Source organism: Vigna angularis, chromosome 1 (assembly GCF_016808095.1).
Source record: "Vigna angularis cultivar LongXiaoDou No.4 chromosome 1, ASM1680809v1, whole genome shotgun sequence".
Lineage (NCBI taxonomy): Eukaryota > Viridiplantae > Streptophyta > Magnoliopsida > Fabales > Fabaceae > Vigna > Vigna angularis.
In genome coordinates, this window is record NC_068970.1 from 39,161,162 (window position 1) to 39,181,369 (window position 20,208).

The window sequence follows — 20,208 nt, forward strand, 5'->3', positions numbered from 1 at the left end:
GTGGACCTCTATTTTCACTCTTCAATTCATTATGATGCATCATCCTGAGTCGTGGAGCTGCTTGAGCATGGAGCTTGGGATGCTTCCATCATTTGGGCTTGAGAGACTTCAAACACACACCAAACCCACACTGAACCTTCCATCAAACACCTGGTGTGCACCTCCGTTTTCATGCTTCCATTCAATCTGTTGCGTCATTCTAAGTCGTGTAGTTGTTCGAGCATGGAGCTTGGACCTGCTTCCATCCATATGGCTTCAAGGAAAACATTCCCACAATGTTCTTCATCTCTCACAACATCTTTTTCTTGGGTGCAGTGATTTTTTTCATATCTTTCTACTTCATTGATCTGCATGAATATCAAGAAATAAAGTATACAAATATCGAAGTACTTTATCGTAGATGCATTAAATGTTTTGGACATTGATAAACATTAAACATTGTTGCGTGTTAAAGACATTTTATCATTTGTCATTTCATTCATAAATGCATTATTTGGTAAGACATACAACATATATAATCATCAGATGGTATTAATATAAGATGTTTTTTCAAAGGTTATAACATTTAACACTCATTCATCAAATGATGTTTTCTTTAAAAGGCTTTGTTTGAGATAATAGTGTATTGAATAAAAACTTCTTTTAGCCTTAGTGTGACTTTATTGGTGGAGACTTCGACAATTTGACCAGAAATCCATGCATAATGGCTTCACCAACAAAATAACCTTCACACACAAGGAGAGTAACATTTAAGACCTATAAGTATTAGGTCGAGTATGTATAATTAGTAATATTTAAATGTGAAAAAATGGAAACATTTTATTCAAAGTAATTATTTTAATTTTAGGATTAAATATATTTTTAGTTTTTTAACTTTAAGAAAAATTACAATTCGTTTATGTTCCAAATTTTAATATATTTTGGTTCTAAAACTTTTAGAATGAATAAATACAATATTTTTAATTTAACTATATTAAAATTTTAATTATATTTTAGATTGATATTTAAATTGTTATTTAAATTGTTTGCATTGTTTGCATTGTTTGTCATTTTTCCTTGAATGAAATATAAAGTAACAATCCCAAAAAAATTAAAGTTATTGACTTAAAATATTTATTTTAATTCATTTTTAAAATTTGAAAACTAAAATATATCAAAATTTCATAATTAAACAAATTTTAATTTTATATTAAATTTTAAGGATTAAAAATATATTTAATAATTTTTTAAATAATAAAAATTGAAACAAAATTCAGCTTATTATTGTCGTCAATATAATACAAATAGCTTTTAATTTTAAATTAAAATTAGTAAATCACCATACCATGCTAAGAAGGAAAGTAGTTTCCCGCCATTTTGTACCAAGGGACAAATTAATTGGCGCGGATTCAGAACCAGCGGAACAGCTCCAACCCTCACTTTACACTCTCGATTGGGGCTCTCGCAGAGAAGAAACAAAGCCATGGAAATCGTTCGTCCTCAGAGTCGCAGGAACTTCTTGTCTTCCTCCTCTGACGCCGTTTCTGTTCCCACAATTCCCCTTTATCGCTCTGCTCCCTCACTCGAAGTTAGACTGGAGGAGTTCGAGTCCTTCGCCATCGACCGCCTCCGAGGTCTATTTTCTTCTTCTCTTTTCTTTTCTTTTTCTTTTATCGTCTTTCGATTCTTCCAAGTTGAGAGATCTGCTTCAAATTCCCTCTCTTTTCGTGCCTAGGGTTTCGATTATCTAACTATGCTTATAACAATGTCCGCTGGTCGATATATACATATAATTGATTTAAGAAATGAGTATATCGTCGAAGTGGATATCTGAAATCTGCAAGCGATTTGTTTGTATTTTTAATAGGTTGAATTAGTATCTGAATCGGGTCTATTGTTGTTCAACTTCCGTTGTGGCGGACATTTTGCAAGTTTTGTGGTTCTGTTTTGATGGATACTATTTCTTCTTGCAGTTCTCAAGGGCATTTCTGATGGTATGTCGCGGGGGAAAAAACCGGAAGAAATGGAAAATTTGGTAAAGTAAAATTCTGTATTTGACAATTTAGATTTGTCCGTCTCTCTTTTATTCTCGACGAGAAAAAAAATGCTGTGTGGTGAACTGTTTCGGTGTGAGCCACCCGTTGTACAGGTAAAGGACCTCTGGAAAGTGAATATGAGACACCAACAGACTTCTGAAGTTCTGAACAAGGATATTATATCTCATTTTGCTCTACGTCTTGTGTATTGCAGAACGTAAGAACCCCTCTTTTTTTGTGCATTTCTTTTTTGCCATGGAAAAAGAGTCCTCAGTTATTACCTTGTCAAAATAAATGGAAGGCTACTACAAATTGAATAAATTGTTAATGACGAGAGTGTTCTATGTGTTTTAATTCTGAATGCCCATATCAAAGGAAGGAGCATAGATATTTTAAAAGATGTTATAATAAATCCTAATTATATTTTTAAGTTGTTCCACCTGTACTAAATTCATAATTGAATGCATGTATTCCCAGGGAGGACTTGAGGAAATGGTTTCTTTCCATGGAATCTGCACTCTTCCGCTACCGCTTTCGACTTCTGAATACTGAAGCTCAGGTAAAATCTGCCTATTCTATATTTTGCATTTCAAGTTAAATACTTATTCATCATATACTGCTTATGTGTACACAGAGAGCAGTCATGGAAGAATTTGACCTTCCTTACAGGGCTGTAAGCAGTGCGGAATTTGAGGTTGTCACATGCCATTGTTTTTATTGGTTTTCTCTTTACTCTTTTTTCTAATTTTTACCGTGTAGTTGATTTATGCAAAACTAATTTAGTTGAGGCACAAAGACATCTTAGTACCTTATAGAAATGTTGTTAGGTTCCTTTATTCAGGGAACCTAAACAATAGTCACTCTTCTCACTCACACACTCAACAACAGAAGATATAATGGATGTATAAGTATTTTATTCAATCTGTAGTGTGAAGAAAGAAGAAAATACAAGTAAATGTTCCCAAGGAAGCCTCCCTTCCTCCACTGGCCAAACCCTAAAACAAATGATCCCCCTTCTCCTCAATCCATTCGGTGATTATTTATACTCTCTCTCCCCCTAACAACTAACAAACTCTCCCGCCATTTCTTTCTCTGCTAACAAACGTGACTTCCTAATATTAACCTCTACCGTTCGGTATTATCAACTTTATACCGTTCGGCCCATAACTCTCTCCTCCCTTGTGCGACCGTTCGGTCCTTACTTCATATTACCGTTCGGCCCCCTTACTTCAACATCACCGTTCGGCCCTCCTCTTTTATTCCTCCTCTTATATACTTTTAACTTCCTAACAAATGTCATATTTTATTATTTTCAGAGCATAAAGGAGAAATTGGGACAAGTTGCACGGTCTATGGGTCAACCTTCACCCAGTGGTAGGAGAATGTTGCTTATTCTTTTCAGTGGCCGATTACCATGTTGGTAGATATATGATTTGCATGCACATTGTTGAAGTTTTTGAATTAATAGGAATATAACTAGTAGTTGTCACCTAATATCTAAGGCATATTTTTTCCTTCATATTTTAGGATTTGGATAACTTGTAAATCCACTACCGAGCTAGCATTTTATCAACGGATTATTTCTGAAAAAAATAAGTAGATAGGAATTTTTAGTGGTATGGTTGCATTTCTGTTATACAAGAAAAAGAAAAAGAAAAAGAAAAAAATTGACAAGTTTTAAATTTATTGCTCTTTTTTCTTCTTCAGATTCCTTATTTTATTACTTTTTCAAGTCTAATGAGCTTATGTTTTGCTTTGCTCTGTTTACTTTGTTTTGCAGCTGATGCTATCTTCTACAAGGTTTGTGTTATATCTTTTATTTCCTACTTATGTCTTGCAAATGAAGAGATCCATGCACAGGTTGACATGCAGTTCTGCTTTAATATTAACTCGGTGACTGTTTTAAAGATCTTATCCTTCTCTGTAGAAAATAGTTTCTCTTAATAAAACTATTGAATTCTACTGCCTCCTTGCTCAGATAAAGCAAAAAGAAAGCAGTTTACTAGTTGAAAAATATATTAATCTATCAGTTTTTTTCAGGAAATAGTGATTAGTTATCTGTGTCTTTTTTATTTTGAAAGCTTGTTCACCTGTATAAATGGGGGAGGGAGAAACATAGAGAGCTCTTCTCTTAGCACCTAGAATTGAGTTGGAATGATACAGTTAGTGAAGATTTTGAGAAAGAAAACTTGCTATTTTGACCACTCAAAGTCCCTTCATCTCTCTTTGAAAGTTTAAGATGTTTTTCCCTTTCTTTGCCATTGCAGCTTGTATCAGTCTTTAAAACAAACTCATGTTCCTTTGTCATACATAGGTACAGTAATTATAGACATCAAATAACCCGTTTAGAACTTGTTTATATTGACATTTTATACCTTACAGAGTTATATGGTTTTAATCTTTCCATTTTGTTTCTGATAGTTTCTCTTATATGGTTGTTTTTCTTGATGCTTGCTTTTGTAATGCTCAAGAACTTGTTTGTATGTGAGTGAGCACGAGAGTAGCTACTTTCTATGCAGTTTTCCTCACTATAAACATAGTGTCCTGTGATTGCATCTGTCCGTTACATGAGATTGATTAATCTTGTTGGAGAAACCTCTTTAAAAGTGTTTGTGTAGCAACTTTAGAAGGCAGGCGTTCCTTACTTTTTACCTTTATATTGCATCATATATTTGTGTGTAACTAACTTTGCTACTAATTGTTGAAATAAAAGAGAGAGAGAGGCATAGACTGAATCCCCTTGTGTGAAATAGACACATAGAATAATGCATTTATAATGAAAAACATACAGAAAATTTGGGCTAAGCCAATTTCATGATTAATTCAAATGGCATTATATCTAGCAATATCTAACACTAACTCTCTAACAGAGGAACAAGCCATAAATTTTGACTGCTAGCAATCTCCCTTGGTTTTTGGGTTACAATATTTGGATATCTTTCCGTTTGTTCCAATATAGGTACCCTTTGAAGAAGTTCCAGAGCTTGTGGCTGGGCGGAAAGTATTAATTAGTCAAGGATATGCATATGTTGCAATGAATCAGGTTGACTAGTGTAAATACTTGTTATTTCTTGCTTTGAATCTGAGTATTGTTAATAGTAAATCCTCTGTATGTTTCAATTTTGCCTCCCTCCTAGATTGTTTCACTTGTAGCCACACTATTCCGCAGTCAGCTATCGAAGACACTCATCCTTACAAACAGGTTTCATTGGTCATTTAGATTTCAATAAATTTTATCATGTATTCTAAGTCTTCTTTCTTTATTAGGATTTAAGATTAATGTTTTCATTAATTGTTGTAGAAAATGGACATCTTCAATTCGAGAACAAGAGAAACATAGGTTGACTCCTGTAAGTGTGGCTGTGCTTTTGGTATGCCAATAGATCCTTTCTTTGTTATAAACTTGACTAGCTTTTTATGTAACTGTAGATTGTTGAAGCCGTGTGCGCAAGTTATTTGGGTCCTGACTATTCTCAGGTAAGTCATGCGGTATATTCATTTGTCTACTTCTGTTTCGGTATTTATGTGATGTTGGATTGACGAGTTCCCTATGGTTGAAACCTTTGCAGTCAAGAGAATGTGCTGACATATCACTAAAGGACATTGATCAAGTCGCCAAGAGCTCATTTCCTTTGTGCATGCGTTACCTATTTGAAAAGGTTAGATATTTAAATAAATTGCACCCATGTGTTTCTCTCTTGATTCATATGTAATTTTCTGCTCTTACCTATCTCTTTCGTATTGAGTTAGTCCTGATATTGTTTTTCAGTTTTATCTGACATGTCCTGATTTATACCACTTTTAATGCAGCTGAAAGAGGATCATCATTTAAAGCATGGAGGGAGGATGCAACTAGGCCTCTTTCTTAAGGTTTGTTTTGTCTACCATCTGGGCATAATAAAACAAAATACTCTACGGAGTCTAGATGGTTTTAAGTTTGAGGTGTTAAATGAGGCTTCACCCATGTTGTTTCTTTACACATGGGTTGGGGAAAGGAAAAGATTGGCTGGAATTATCTTGACAGTTTAAGCTACTATCTTGAGTTTCAAGTTAATAATATATACAAGTGGAACAATGTCCAGCACCTGTTCTTGAAAATTGAAATTTATTCTTTTATACCCGTAAGTTTATGGTAGCACCGAGTCTGAGAATTTTCAGTTTTCCACACTTTGACTTGTATCAATTGGGTAAATTGGCACAATTAGCTACTTTAAAGGGCACGGGTTATGGTTGCATGATTATGATTTGTTCAAAAAGTTGGTACTTATTTGTAGCATTGTCAAATGTAATACACTTTTATTCATGTCCATTCTGATTTTTTTTATGGGAACAGGCTTGACTAATGTAGAAAATCATTTAGATATCCTAATCCATTTACTTCTTGATTACTGTTAATCTGCTTTCCCGATTTGTCTTCTTTGTTTTCTGATCTGTTTTCTGCACAATGTAAGTAGGGTGTTGGCTTGAATCTGGATGATGCACTTGCTTTTTGGAGGGCAGAGTTCTCTAAAAGGGTATGTACAATTCTTGTATGTGATAGGAAAGTTAAATCTGACAATTTCTTAAGACTGAAATTAAATATGTGAGCTTTTATCAGTTACATGAGAGGTGAACTAGAATTACAACAGTTTGAGTTAGCTAAGTTTTCCACATTGTTTCATAACACTTTAAAATCATTCCAAATTTGTACACCTGTGTTCAATTTATTCAATATCTCTCTAAACATCTAGGTATATATAGACATTGAATAGGTATTTGATAATCTGTTTTCTTTTCATTAAATTACCTTAGGAACTAAAAATGTAAGATCTCATGGTAGGTTGGTTTGGAGAAGTTTGAGAAACAGTACGCATACGGCATACGTCATAATTTTGGAAAGGAAGGGAAGAGAACAGTAAGTTTTGAACTTTCTTTCAGAGTTTTTAGATATTTCAAATATATAATTGATGTCCTTTTTTTATAGCCATTTTCCATTTTTAAATTAGATTTTAAACACCCACTTTCAGTGTAGTGTTAGCTTGCATATGGTTCAACTAGTAATAATATTTTGACGATGTTGCAGGATTATTCTCCCTATTCTTGTACAAAGATCATCTCATCGACTCCTGGAACGGGAGATCATCATGGTTGTCCCTATCGACATTTCAGGTCGCTCTTAATATTTGTGTTCATTGAGTGGTTTAGCTTTCGTAATCTGATGTCAAATTAATTTTTTAACAAACTTAATACTCTGCCTTTTGGTACAAGTTTTTCCTTTTGAAAACTATCCTAGCAGATGCTGGGTCCAGAAATCTGCCAAGCCCATTTTTGAAACAAGTAAACGAGAAGTAGGAAATGGCAGTAACTGGTGGGTGGTAGTTATATATCGAAGGATATTTGATAACTTCCTCTCTCATCTTTCCATTAAACAATTTTACTTTTTAATAAATAAAAATTTATTTTTTTAATAAGATGAATCATTAAATAAATTTCTTTATTTCGAAATAACTTTTCTTTTAAAATTAACTGCTACATAATTTTTTTAATACTAGTTTTACAAAATTATATATATTTTTAAAATTATGTATTTTTTTAAATTAATTTCTCTAAATAAAAATTTATAAAAATAATAAAATTGTATATATCTATACCTATATATTTTTTTATGTATCTATTTTCTTTTCCATTTTATCCTTTAAGTAACCATTCTTTTAAATTAAAATAATAACATTTTCATTTTTATCTTTTAAATGACCATTAATTTAAATTTCATTATTTATTGAATTAAAATAATTCTTTTATCATTTTATTTTTTTAAATCACTATTTATTTAAATTCAGTTATTTTTCTTTTAAATTAAAGTAATTATCTACAACGAGTGAAAATACGTGTTGTGTTCAATTTTTTTATGATGATAAAAAACAATAAATTATAATTATAAAAGTAAATATAAATAATTTTTATAATTTCATTGTAGAAAATTTTTATTTATTTTTTTGGTCATTTTTTATTATAAATATTTATTTTATTAGTTTTAAAAAATTGATAATTTTAAAAAAAGATCAAATGAAAAACAATTAAATTAAAAAAAAGTCATTTAAAGGATAAAATTGGTAAGTTATTATTTTTAATTTACAAAAACAATTATTTATTAAAGAGTAAAATTAGTAAAGGAAAAATGTACAAGGGTAAATTTTCTTTATATATTGGTATAAATAAAAAAAAGAGGACAAATATTCATATTAAGGAAATAAAAATGTGAATACACATCCACATAAATGTTCATGTCTTTGTTAGTAGATAATAAGTAATATCAATCACGTCGTAGGAGTATGTGATAGAAGGAAACTGTCTGATGGCAGTTATTCATGGAAATGAACTTGTAGCAGTTATATATTAGGAGTATAACAGATAATTAAGGCACGTAACTAGACACATGTAAGGCACGTAACTAGACACATGTAAGGCACGTAACTAGACACATGTGCAATTATTTGCAATTTTTGGTCACCACATTTAGGAGGCTTTTGTCTTTGGGGTTGCAAGGGAAAGTTTAGTTATATATAATAAACAAAGACTTGATTAAAACAAGTAGTTTAGCTCGTCAATTTTAATTAATATGCCATAAATTTTTAAATTGTATTAAAAAAATTCTCATAAAATTAAATGGTAAGAGTCTTCCCCTCTCCGTTTATCTCATTTATAGGTATGTGCAGATGTCTTGCCTAATCTGTGTCCTACTGTTCTCTAGAACAAGAAAGCATTCTCATTCTGTATTTTTGCCATGCCTTTTATTCATTATCCTTATCTCCCCTCCTAAATTCAACATACTTCACCGTGTTTTAGAAATAATGTTTCATATCATATTATACGTACTTTGTAAATGTAATTATATTCTAGTTGTAAATCTAAGGGTGGAATTAGGCGCATAAATCATTGCCCTGCACTTTGGTCATTCTCTATGATCTTCATTAGCACCAGGGAGTAAGCTACACATCAAATAAAGTTGAAGGGGTTATAGTTTACTAGATTTTAATTATCACTGGAAATGTTTATTCGGTTCATTCTCCATAACAGTATTTTACTTTTGTATGAACGTGATCTGATATTTAATTGATGCCATTTGAATTTTATAGCGAGGAGAATCTAAGAGCTGCTCTCAGCAGAATGGGGGTAAACAGTAGAGCAATGGAAGATGTGATAGACAAAGCGAGAAATAGACATTACCAGGTAGGTCTCAGCACAACCAGCTGAACTTCAGTGGTCCATTTCAACCGTTTGATTTTATATCTGACTATATGGATGACGTTTATGCAGTTGGCTTGCACTTTGACATTTGAAGCTCTTCATGGCATGCCGTGTGATGCAGGGATTAACCATCCAAATCAATACTTCAGTGACAGCAGAAAGATATTACAGTCAAAGGTTGGTTACAGCTTTAATAATCATAATTACAGACGAGCTTTGTGATATGATGCAATGTCTTCTTGTGAAGTACGTTTCTTTTTTCCACAATTAAGGCCACTGGCTATGCTATATGCCTATTTGTGGTTCATATTGTGCCGTAAATTTGCTTAATTATACGAATGTTAGTGAAAACATAACATCAATTAATCATGAAGACAGGGAAATGAGTAATGCCTTGTCATGATTAATGCATTAAGCTACACTACATTCACAAGCATCACATAATAAGCGATCAATCTTGCGGGGCATATTTTGGAAACATCTCAAATCCTAAGACCCACCTAATCGCTTCTGATGTTTAATGAATAATGGCAAAATTATATAGATAGAAGTAGTTGAAGCAATGTGTTACATATTATTAGATATTGTTAGATGTGATACCATTAGTATTAATCATGAAATGGGCTTAGTCCATATTTCCTGTATGTTCTTTTATTATAAATACATTACTGTTTGTGTGTATTTTACATAAGGTAATTAATCCTTTACCCAATTTTTTAACTTTTCACATGGTATCTAGAGTTGGAGTTTCTTGATGAACCTAGTGTTCATTTCTTTCGTTGTTGCCAATGCTTCATTGTCATTCTCGTCGTTGTTAGGATTAGTGACACCACCAATCGCATCATCTTGACTAGGCGACTACTACACTTCTGAGATTGCAGTGATTGGAGCTTCGACATGCCTTCACGTACCTTTTTAAGTTGTGCCTTTGCTATCGCTTTTTGCCTCATGTGGTGGTGTGTTGCCCTATCTTAGGTGACGACTACCTGCATTGGGATTGTTGTCTCATTCTTGTTCTGGATAAGTGCTTGTTGACTTGATCGAAGTTAGTCTCTTTTAAGTTTTCTTCTCTCCTCTTCATCTATGTCTCTTTTGCTATTGGTATTGTTTATATGTCAATCTATGGTAATTTTGTCAATGTGCTTCTATCCATTAACAATTTAGATGACACTGGCTGAATCTCTGGGTAAAGCCCATGCTCTTCTTCACAACTTAGTGAACTATTGCCTCATGCCTCCCCTCTACAAGAACTAGAGTAAAAGGTCAAAGTTCATGTTATTGACTTGACGAGGACCCTTTGATGACTATTTATATGTTTGCAACAAGATTTTGTGATCCCTTATTGCGCCCAATCTTACCTCCACTAGTTCCACTCTTGTGTGTGTGCCAAGTAAATCAATTGTTAATATATCTCCTTCTGCACACATGAGTAGATTTTTGGTTGGCCTCACTTGCTCTAACTCCCTTGGCTTTTAGGTTCTAGATTTGGATGCCACATATGTTAGGTTTATAGGAAGTACGAAACCAGTTTTCTGATCTAATATAAGAATTAACACTCAGATCTTATAATGTAACATAAATTAGCACTTGAATTAAGGAAATACGAAACTGAGAAAACATTCAACAACATCCAAGGGAAGTAAATCCCTTCTTACAGGAAACACCTTGTCCAAAACAACAAAATTACCCACACTCCCAGGAGGAACCGTTCCCTCCTTAAAAGAAACCCATATTACATAAAAACTAACTTATTACATAATAACTACCTTACCAACCACTCCCCTAAACCGTCCAACCCCTCTTAATTGTCATGTAACTTATTTGAATTATTCCTCCTAACATACACCTTTAAAGTCCTATCAACATATCACATTACTAGTAACAAATCTTTGTTTTCTTCTCCATTTTCTATGGATTATTTACCTTTGATGACTATGACTAATGGATCTAAGGTCTCCTCACATGGTGTTGGTATTATTAATCTTTTGGACTTTATCAAAATAATGTTGAGGGGCTAAACAGAGAGAGGAGGGTCTGACGACTACTATGGAGGTGGCATGAGCAATATGTGCCTGGATGCGGCAGACAAAGACTGAGCTTGTGGCGGTGCGTGGCAGAGATTTGGCCCTCGACACTGATGGGGTTGGTCGTTGCTTGGAGAGATGATCCAAATCTGATGGTCGTTGGATGAAACTACGACGGTGGACGACAAATGACGGTGAACAACAATGAAACAACATAGAATAGTGGCTGATAGTGTTGAATAGCTTCAAATGGCAGTGGATAGCTGTAGGTAGGGACTGGATTGAATCGGGGAGTTCTAGTCATATTACCCTACCTTAAGCGAAGAGAAGAGGACAAATGTTTTCATAGTGGAGGACCATATAGTCTTGGTCATAAATGTTCTAATAAGAACCTCCGGGTGTTAATTTTAAGGGAAAATGAAGAGGAAGAGGAACCTGAAAAAGAAGATAAGGTTAAGGACAAGGTTGTTCGGAATTTTAGGGACCATTTGTGATCAATTTCCAAACTTTCACCTTGAGGACAAGGTTGTTCAGAATAAGGGGAGTATTGATAATCCTCTCTTCATTACACTACTCTTTTATACTTGTCTTTAGTCTCTTTCTTCTTTGTCAATTCCAAAATTTGAAGGTGATTCCTTACCCATCTTGGTTGGCATTAGGCCATGCTTGATGAAATAAGTGCTCTTTAGAATAGTAGAATTTAGGAGCTTGTCCCATTACCATTAAGGAAATCTATTGGTTGTAAGTGGGTTTTTGCTTTCAAAGTTGGTCTTCATGGTACTATTGATTATCTCAAATCTTGCCTTGTGATTAAATGTTATACACAAATTTTTGGTTTGGACTATGGTGATACTTTTTCTCTATTGGCAAAGATGACTTTTGTTTACTTATTTATAGTCATGCATGTTCTTCAACAATGGTCTCTTTACCAATTACATGTTAGAAAGGCTTCCCTTAATGTTCATTTGCAGGAAGATATTTAAATGGAGCAATTTCCAAATTTTGTTATTGAGAGAGAGTTTTTTAGATTGGTATGTTGTCTTTGCAAATTTTTATATGGTCCCAAATAGTCTTTTAGGGTCTTGTTTGGAAAATTTAGTAGTGATGTTCAACAATTTGCTATAATTCGCAATGAGGCAGATTATTCAGTATTTTTAGTCACTTGAGTTTTAGGTGTATCGTCACGACCACTTTCAAATCAAAGATCTTTGGCAAACTTATAACTCTTGGGGATTGAGGTAGCATAATCCAACAATGGTATTGTTCTATTTCAAAGAAAGTATGCATTGGATATTTTTTAAGAAAACTAGGTTGTTGAACTCAAAATCTGTTGACACATCTATGGATTTTAAATTGAAATTTATACCTAATCAAGAGGAGACTCTCCTAGATCTTGAGAAGTATAGAAGATCCGGTAGAAAGTTGAACTACCTTATTGTTACTCATCCTGCCACTGCACAATGAAAAAATATGAAACAAATACTCCCTCTCTTTTGTAATTGAGGAAAATTGACAATGCACACTAAATGCTGCCACTGCTGCTCTTGATTAAAATGTGTCTAGGCTATCACTCTTCCTTCTTTAAAACACAAAAAATCCCACTCCATTTAGTCTCATTCCAAGTCAATCTATTTTTCTCTGTTTTTTGAATGAAATATAATGATTTTGTGTGTGAATATCAATTTCATAAAATTTGTAGGATCTTACTATCCGTGATATGATCTTCCAATTTACATTTTCCTTCGGATCTTGTGTAAGGTCTCGATTTTGACTGTCTTGCGTAAAATGATCTCCTGGAAAAGGTTTGCTATATATGGTTACAATAACCATACTAAAATTGCTTGTTATTCAGATGTTGATAGGGATAAAAGATTCACTTTTGAATATTGTGTCTGTATTGATAACTTGATCTCTGTTGTAGCAAGATCTAATGTGGAAGCAAAACATAACTATGGCCTCAACTACTTGTGAACTTATTTGGCTTAAACAATTACTTAAAAATTTGTTATTTGGAGATGTCATAAAAAGGATTCTTATATGTGACAATTAAGTTGTCTTTGCAGGATTTATAATTGATTATTGTTAAAATAAAAGAGAAAGAAGCATAGGATGAATCCTTAATATGTATTGTGTACATAGAGTTTGCCTTTATAAGTATGAAAATACAAAGAGATGGGCTTACGTCAATTACATCTAACAGTTATATTTGTAACAAATTTAATACATATAATTTATATGCACTAGTTTGAGAGGAGTGTTTAATTTTGTTAGATACTATTAGATATTGTTAGATATAATGCCATTTGTATTAATCATGAAATGTGCTTAACCCATATTTTCTGTATGTTTTTTTTATTATAAATACATTACCCTAAGTATGTATTTTACACGATAATTAATCCTATATCCAATTTTTTAACCTTTCACACAATGTATTAGCAACACACTAAACCTGAATCAGGATATGTCAAATATCAAATTATAACAATTCTGTTGTTAGAAAGGAAGGTTGGCTGGTAAACACAATAGTTATTGCCCTAAGTTCTGCAATATCCCTTGGTTAGTCAAAGTTTTGAACGGTTTTGGAGTATGTAAGTAGTATCACATTTCATACAACATACTGGTGGACCCTTATAATAAGTAAATAACATCACTACCGTGATTTCTATTCTTTGCTGACTTTGGGGACCTAAATACCTTATAATCTGCTCTAATCTAAAGCCAACTCACCTAACGTAATTTTTTTCTTTATTATATTTTTCAAAGCAGAATCCTTCAGCCTAGAGTATTTTGGTTATTGCAGAAGATTGCTGCGGCGGCTCTTCTCAGGTTGACTTTTGAGCTTCTGTCTTTTTCCTTCACACACCCTGCAGTACACCCTTTTTCTGTTTCCTTTGTTCATAGCTGAAAAAAAATACAGTAATTATTTTTTAAGCCGAAATAGTATATACTTTTGCGTTTACTTTGTCAATAAAATAACGAATATTGAGTTCTTTGAAACAAATGCTGAGGTGTGTATTCCTCTATTTATAGTTACACTGTTACTGTTGTTATTTCAGATTCCTAAAATCTATAATTGTTCACATTTTGAATTTCATGTAGGCATTTAGTTGGTGCCTATACTCGTGGACTGAGACAATGTGGTAAAATCTTTATGTATCTTCCAAAGCAGTTCAACGGAAGGAGTTGGAATTCTGTTAGTGTATCATCCTGGAAGTCTGGTTGAAAGTGCTGCACGACTAGATATTCTTTGTAGTATAATTTTCATCTGTGTAGCCAAACCCCTGAATCGCCTCTATGTTAATTTAGGTAGGTTTAAAATGAAAAGTGTAAAGTACAAAAACGTCACCCTTAGGTAGGGGAATCATTCAAGAAAAGGAAGCTGCAATTAGCATTTGATATGATGCCACTAATATTCGAACTTCCAGTTAATTACTAAAATATAAATGACTTGGATTATAGCTGCATTTAGTCCGCAGCTAACCAATGACTAGGGATAGTAAAGCTTTATTTTATTGAATATTTAACACGGAAAAATAATGTTTGCTATTTGAATAAAAAGTTTATTTTCCTAATTGTTACAAGACATTGGTTCGTGAACATTAAACATCTGCGTCAGATGCATGGTTGTATCTTCGGCGAAATCTAAAATTAGTTGGATGTTTACATCTATACTTTATTCATCACACAATAAAGCTGTGTTCTTAGAAAATTTCATTCACATAGAATTACTTAAATGATGTTTAAGACCAATATATCTTCTCAATCTCACCCATTTCATCAGTAGTTTGAAATTTTTAAAATCTGAGGTCTAAGTCTTAATATAATAATTAGAGTTACGTACACTTATATCTACACAAGTTTACTTATTACATATTTACAAAATTTGGGCCTCAAATAGTGTATAATATGGATTAACATGCGTTGTTGAGGCTGTTGAAAGTGCAATAATAACAGTGAATGGTGATAACATATATTTTGTGAATACATTTATAGTTTCATTATAAAGTTACTACACTTTTTCATTTGCTTTATTTTTTAGATTTTAGTTAATTTTCTTTCTTTAGTAATAAAATGAGTTTATTTTACATAATTATCATAATTACATATTTTTAGCTCATTTAATCTTTGTTCAATGTATGACCGTTATGACAGTTAAGACTTATCATCAAAACAATTTTCAATGTATATCAGATTTAACTGATTAAGAAAACTGTGTAATCAGTTCCCACCAAATCATTCTTTTAAAATTGTCCAAGCAATTCCCTCATTGCATCTACCCACGATTCATCTTCTAAAGCCTTGTTAACATTAAATGACTAAGTTTGGGAGATAAGAGGAGTTGGTGTTTGTCTATGGTAAGATCTTGTTCTGACATGCTCATTGATGTTCCCTGTAATTTTCTTTGAGGGATGATCTTTAACCATCAACGATGTAGGCCATTAGGTTCTCTTCTTTCTTCAGTCATATCATCCAGTAGCCTCTACCTTTGATGTTCATTTGGATCGTCGAATTCCTTAGACAATATAGATGTGTTTGTTTTCGTAGATGTTGTGTCATCTATTTGCAATTTTGAAAAGGTATCGTCTAGATCCGACTTGTTAAGGTTAGTCTCGTTCTTAAATCCAACGTGGATGAATTTCTCTACCCTTAAGGATCTAGAGTTATAAACTTTAAATGCTTTTGAAGTTTCTGAATAGTCAAGCATAATTCCTTCCTCACTCTTGGAATCAAACTTCTCTAAATTGTCTTTAGTGTTTAGTATGAAGTATTGACATCCAAAGGGGTGAAAATATGAAATGTTGGGCCTTTTATTCTTCCAAAATTCATATGATATTTTATTTATTATTGACCTAATATAAACTCTATTCTGAAGGTAGCATGTTGTGCTAACTTCTTATGCCCAAAAGTGTTTAGGAGAGTTGAAATCGTTTAACATGGCTATAGCCTTTTCTTGTAATGATCTGTTCTTCCTTTCAATGACCCAATTTTTTCGTGGAGTCCTTGGAGTTGAAAAATTGTGTTTGATGCTAGAGTTTTCACAAAATTTTTAAAAATGTTCATTTTCAAATTCTCCTTCATGATCACTTTAGATAGAGATAATTTTTGAACTCTTTTCGTTTTGGTTTAAACCCTTTAGTTGTCCTTATTTATGTGGGGTTTTCCCATTTTGATTCCCTTCTTATGATAATCCCCAATTGAGTCCTTACAAGTGCTAATTTGAATAAATTGAGCTCTTGCCGTTAAATTTAGTTAACGGGATTAAGTTTTTGCACAGGTGGGAGGATGACGTGTTAATTTCTTTAAACGCGACATGTTTAGAGTTGAAACATGACATTTGGCAAGTTGTTAAATTTGAATAATATGGATTTCTAAAATATAGGATTTACGGTAAAATGAAGTTAAATATGGGATTTTTATTTCATTCTTGAATAAAAATCTGAGACGAATGTGGTTGTGAGAGGAATATGGTTGTGAACCTTGCGCGAAGTCTTTAGGGTTCGTTGTTGTTGAAGATTGGCAAGCACGTGAAGTTTCAAAACAGGGAAGTGCGAAAGCAGAAGACGCAACAATGTCGATGGGTAATTCGTGTTCCTCTTCCACTTGCAATGAGTGTGGAAGAAAGCATTTGCAGTCTGTGAGCTCTCGTGGAGATGGAGGGTGGAACAGAAATGATGCTTCGCTAATCTGCCGTTGTGGAGAGAAGTCTGTGTTGAGGATTGCGAAAACCAGTAAGAATCGAGGCAAACAATTCTAGGGTTGCCCTAGGTATAAGGTTGGAAGTGAAAATGCTGGATGCAACTACTTCAGATGGTGCACTGATAGGGGAATTGAAGAAAGTGTTAGCTGTGAGGTGTTGGAAGCAAATGATGAGAGGTTGCTGAAGAGTTTTGAAAATGAAAGTGATAAGAAGATAGTTGGTGTGCAGAAAGTTGTGATGGGTCTTCAAAGCTGGATGAAATTTGTTTTTGGGGTTGTTAGTGTTCTATGTGTAATGAACATCATTATAATTGCAATGTTGATGGGAAGGGCTTGATAATTTAGGTCTATTTTGGTATTAGTTGTAGGCTTGATAATGTTAATGTAGTTCTGTTTAATGTAGAGGTTGCAATGTATTTATGTTTTTTGCTATGAAGATGTATTAGTTTCAGATGTTTAATGAAATGATAATTTGGAAAAAATGAGTTCAATTGTTGTCTCTGTTTTGGTTTCATTTTGATGTCAGCAGTTGCCCTATGTATAGCATAACATGTGCATAGAACCTGTAAAATAGTTCTCAATAAAGGCTCCATCAATAGTTGAGAACACATAACTACAAACATACACAATACACGAGTAAAATAATACTGTTATCTTGGGACCTGAATAAACAATTGAAAGAGGAATTCAACTAAGGGCACAATGATGATAAATAATAAATTTTTAATTTACTTCGAATAAAGAAACTGCTAATGTCGAACTCAAGATTTGTATATTAATACCAAAAAGTAGTCATCCATTGTTCATACAACTACCAATATATAGGATACTTTGGGCTATTACATATTGAAACATAAACCATTGTTTATAACACATGTCTGTAAGATGATAAACATCAAAATTTTCCCTATTACATTTGCTACTACTAAAACATATAACATTCTTCAACTCTGAAGTGGTTCTTCTCTATCTGGTTGACCCTCAGGCAATGAACTAGGATGTTGTCACTCTTCCTCCACTTGGTTTCTCTTGGGGCAGTTTTTTCTGTTGTGACCCACTTCCTTACACATGCTACATCTCTTCAGTAATCCCCCTTTTGACATTCTGGTGCTGCTTTTCTTCAACTCCCATTGCTCTAACCTTCTTTTCTTCTTAGGACGACCAGACATCTGTCCTTTTGATGGAGGCATGACATATGGACATTGGGTTACCTCCCAGAGGTTTTTTCCATTAATGGGATATATAATGGAGGAATAAATTTCTTCATACGTTGACTTTTAAAGCATACATCCTCTGCATTTATGTTGAGAAACCTCATTGCTGCCAATGCATGTACACAAGGTATTCCACTGATGCTCCATTTCCTGCAGAGCATGAATATTGATCTATATCCACCACAAACTTGTCCCCACTTTGGGACACATGTCTGACTTCAAGTAGCCTTTGTGTAGACCAGTTGTCAACATAAGCCAACATTAGTTATATGACACCTGGGATAACATAAACAAAGATATACATATCTCATAATTCTTGGATACCTGGGAATCCAATTCTTTGTTAGTAGTGCCTCCTTTTGTAGTCTACTCAGTATTTTTGGACAAATTGATGACTTAAATGAAGTTACCCTTGACCTATTAGTGGCCCATCTCTTCATCATGTATAGTCTGATTTCCTCCAACATTGTAATAATTGGTTTTGTCCTCGTATTTACCAGAACACTATTAAAGGCTTCTGACATGTTGTTTACCAAAGTATCACATTGAGTTGTGCTTGTGAACCTTGATCTGAACCAAAACCTTGAATAAAGATGTATGTCACACAATGAATATGTTAACTAATCAGAAAGTAAAAGTTAAGTAAAAGTTAAGTAAAACTTATGTAAACTAAGAGTGCCAAACCTTGGAGGAATAGATATCAAGTGTTGTAAAACATCTTGGTTCACCTCTTTGATACTTCTCATCTCGTTCTCCCATTTTTGTGGGTGGGTTGCTATAGCTGCCCTCCACATAAGCTTTTTCAGATTCTTTCCATGGAATTTCTTCCTAAAGTTGGCATATAAATGCCTTACACAAAATCTTTGTGCAACTCCAGGAATAACATCTTGTACAACTTGTAACAAACCCTGTGAATGAGTCATAATAAAAGTTAGATGATATTGATTTAAAGTCATTTCTATAAGATAAAAGTCAATAACTATAATGGAATTTACCTTCTGTTGATATGATATGATTGTAAGTGAAGAACACACCTCAGGTCCACCTAGGTCTTCAATCAGTAGCTCCATAAACCATGTCCAAGTCTCCTTGTTCTCAACTTCTACGATTGCATACGCCAGTGGCAACATTTGGTCGTTTGCATCTCGAGCCACAACAGTTAATAGCTCACCATGATGTCTGCCTTTCAAAAAGGCTCCATCAAGGCCACTGATTGGCCTGCATGAGACAAAGCTATCTTTGCATGCCTTTAGGCATGCGTAAAATCTCTTGAATATTGGTTTCCCATCATATGGCTCAACTTTCACCTTGATTGTGGACCCAGGGTTTCTTACTAATAATTCATGAGCATAATCATAAATTGTACTATATTGCTTACTAAAGGATCCTGCCACTTCGTTTGATGCATAGGCTTTGGCCCTGTAAGCCATATTCTTAGATATTGCTATGTTCCATTTCCTAGTAATTTTATCTCTAATATCAACTCCCTTTACATTATGATTCTCTCTGATTGTTTTTTCCAATTTTCTACTAAGCCATTTTGCATTGAATAACCGTAACTTGTGTTCCCTACTGCATGTATGTCTGTCAACCACAGTCCTCAGTTGCCATGACTTTACTGCATCCATGAAACCAAAATATGCAACCCATGGACATTCTCCTTTTGATCCCAAACATTTAACCCTTATTCTTTTTTTATCATTTTTAACAAGTTTCAAATTTTTCCCATTCTCTACTACATAACTTTTGATGGCATCAAGGATGTCTTCTTTATCCACGAAATATGTTCCCACTTCCCAGTTGAAATCAAGCATATTTTTTGGCATAGTAAATGTAGAAAAATGCCCATACTCCTCTTCATCTTCACTTTCTTCATCACTTATGTCAAGAGAAGTTAAGTCCTCAGATTGTCATTCGTCATTGAACCAACTGGAATCATTAATCTCATCTTTCTTCCATATCTGACTCAGACCCAAGTAAAAGAGGTTCAACCTCAACCTCCAAATTAGCAGAACTTTCACTTACATC

General features: G+C 33.5%; 2 protein-coding genes across 4 annotated transcripts; one reads left to right on the forward strand and one right to left on the reverse strand.

Moving 5' to 3' along the window:
* Nucleotides 1–1,352: 1,352 nt before the first annotated feature.
* LOC108319263 (probable DNA primase large subunit) lies at nt 1,353–14,668 on the forward strand. Of its 3 annotated transcripts, XM_017550340.2 has the most exons (20): nt 1,354–1,613; nt 1,953–2,014; nt 2,129–2,232; nt 2,493–2,574; nt 2,650–2,709; nt 3,332–3,389; nt 3,796–3,815; nt 4,975–5,058; nt 5,153–5,217; nt 5,317–5,365; nt 5,445–5,492; nt 5,585–5,674; nt 5,826–5,885; nt 6,470–6,529; nt 6,835–6,909; nt 7,078–7,163; nt 9,131–9,224; nt 9,312–9,419; nt 14,036–14,095; nt 14,369–14,668. In XM_017550340.2, exons 1-19 carry the CDS (start codon nt 1,463–1,465, stop codon nt 14,048–14,050), a joined length of 1,371 nt encoding a protein of 456 aa, XP_017405829.1. In that variant the 5' UTR covers nt 1,354–1,462; the 3' UTR covers nt 14,051–14,095; nt 14,369–14,668. The 3 variants fall into 3 exon arrangements, with proteins under 3 accessions (XP_052724864.1, XP_052724866.1, XP_017405829.1); XM_052868904.1 differs by lacking the exons at nt 14,036–14,095; nt 14,369–14,668 and adding an exon at nt 12,238–14,023 and having other exon boundaries at nt 1,353–1,613; XM_052868906.1 differs by lacking the exons at nt 14,036–14,095; nt 14,369–14,668 and adding an exon at nt 10,061–12,229 and having other exon boundaries at nt 1,353–1,613.
* A 3,612-nt stretch (nt 14,669–18,280) lies between these two features.
* Nucleotides 18,281–20,006, reverse strand: LOC108327185 (uncharacterized). The gene is made up of 4 exons (XM_017560917.1): nt 19,176–20,006; nt 18,865–19,088; nt 18,505–18,750; nt 18,281–18,407 (listed from the first exon to the last, which is right to left on the reverse strand). The coding sequence occupies exons 1-4, from the start codon at nt 20,004–20,006 to the stop codon at nt 18,281–18,283; spliced, it is 1,428 nt and encodes a 475-aa protein (XP_017416406.1).
* Between the last annotated feature and the right edge of the window lie 202 nt (nt 20,007–20,208).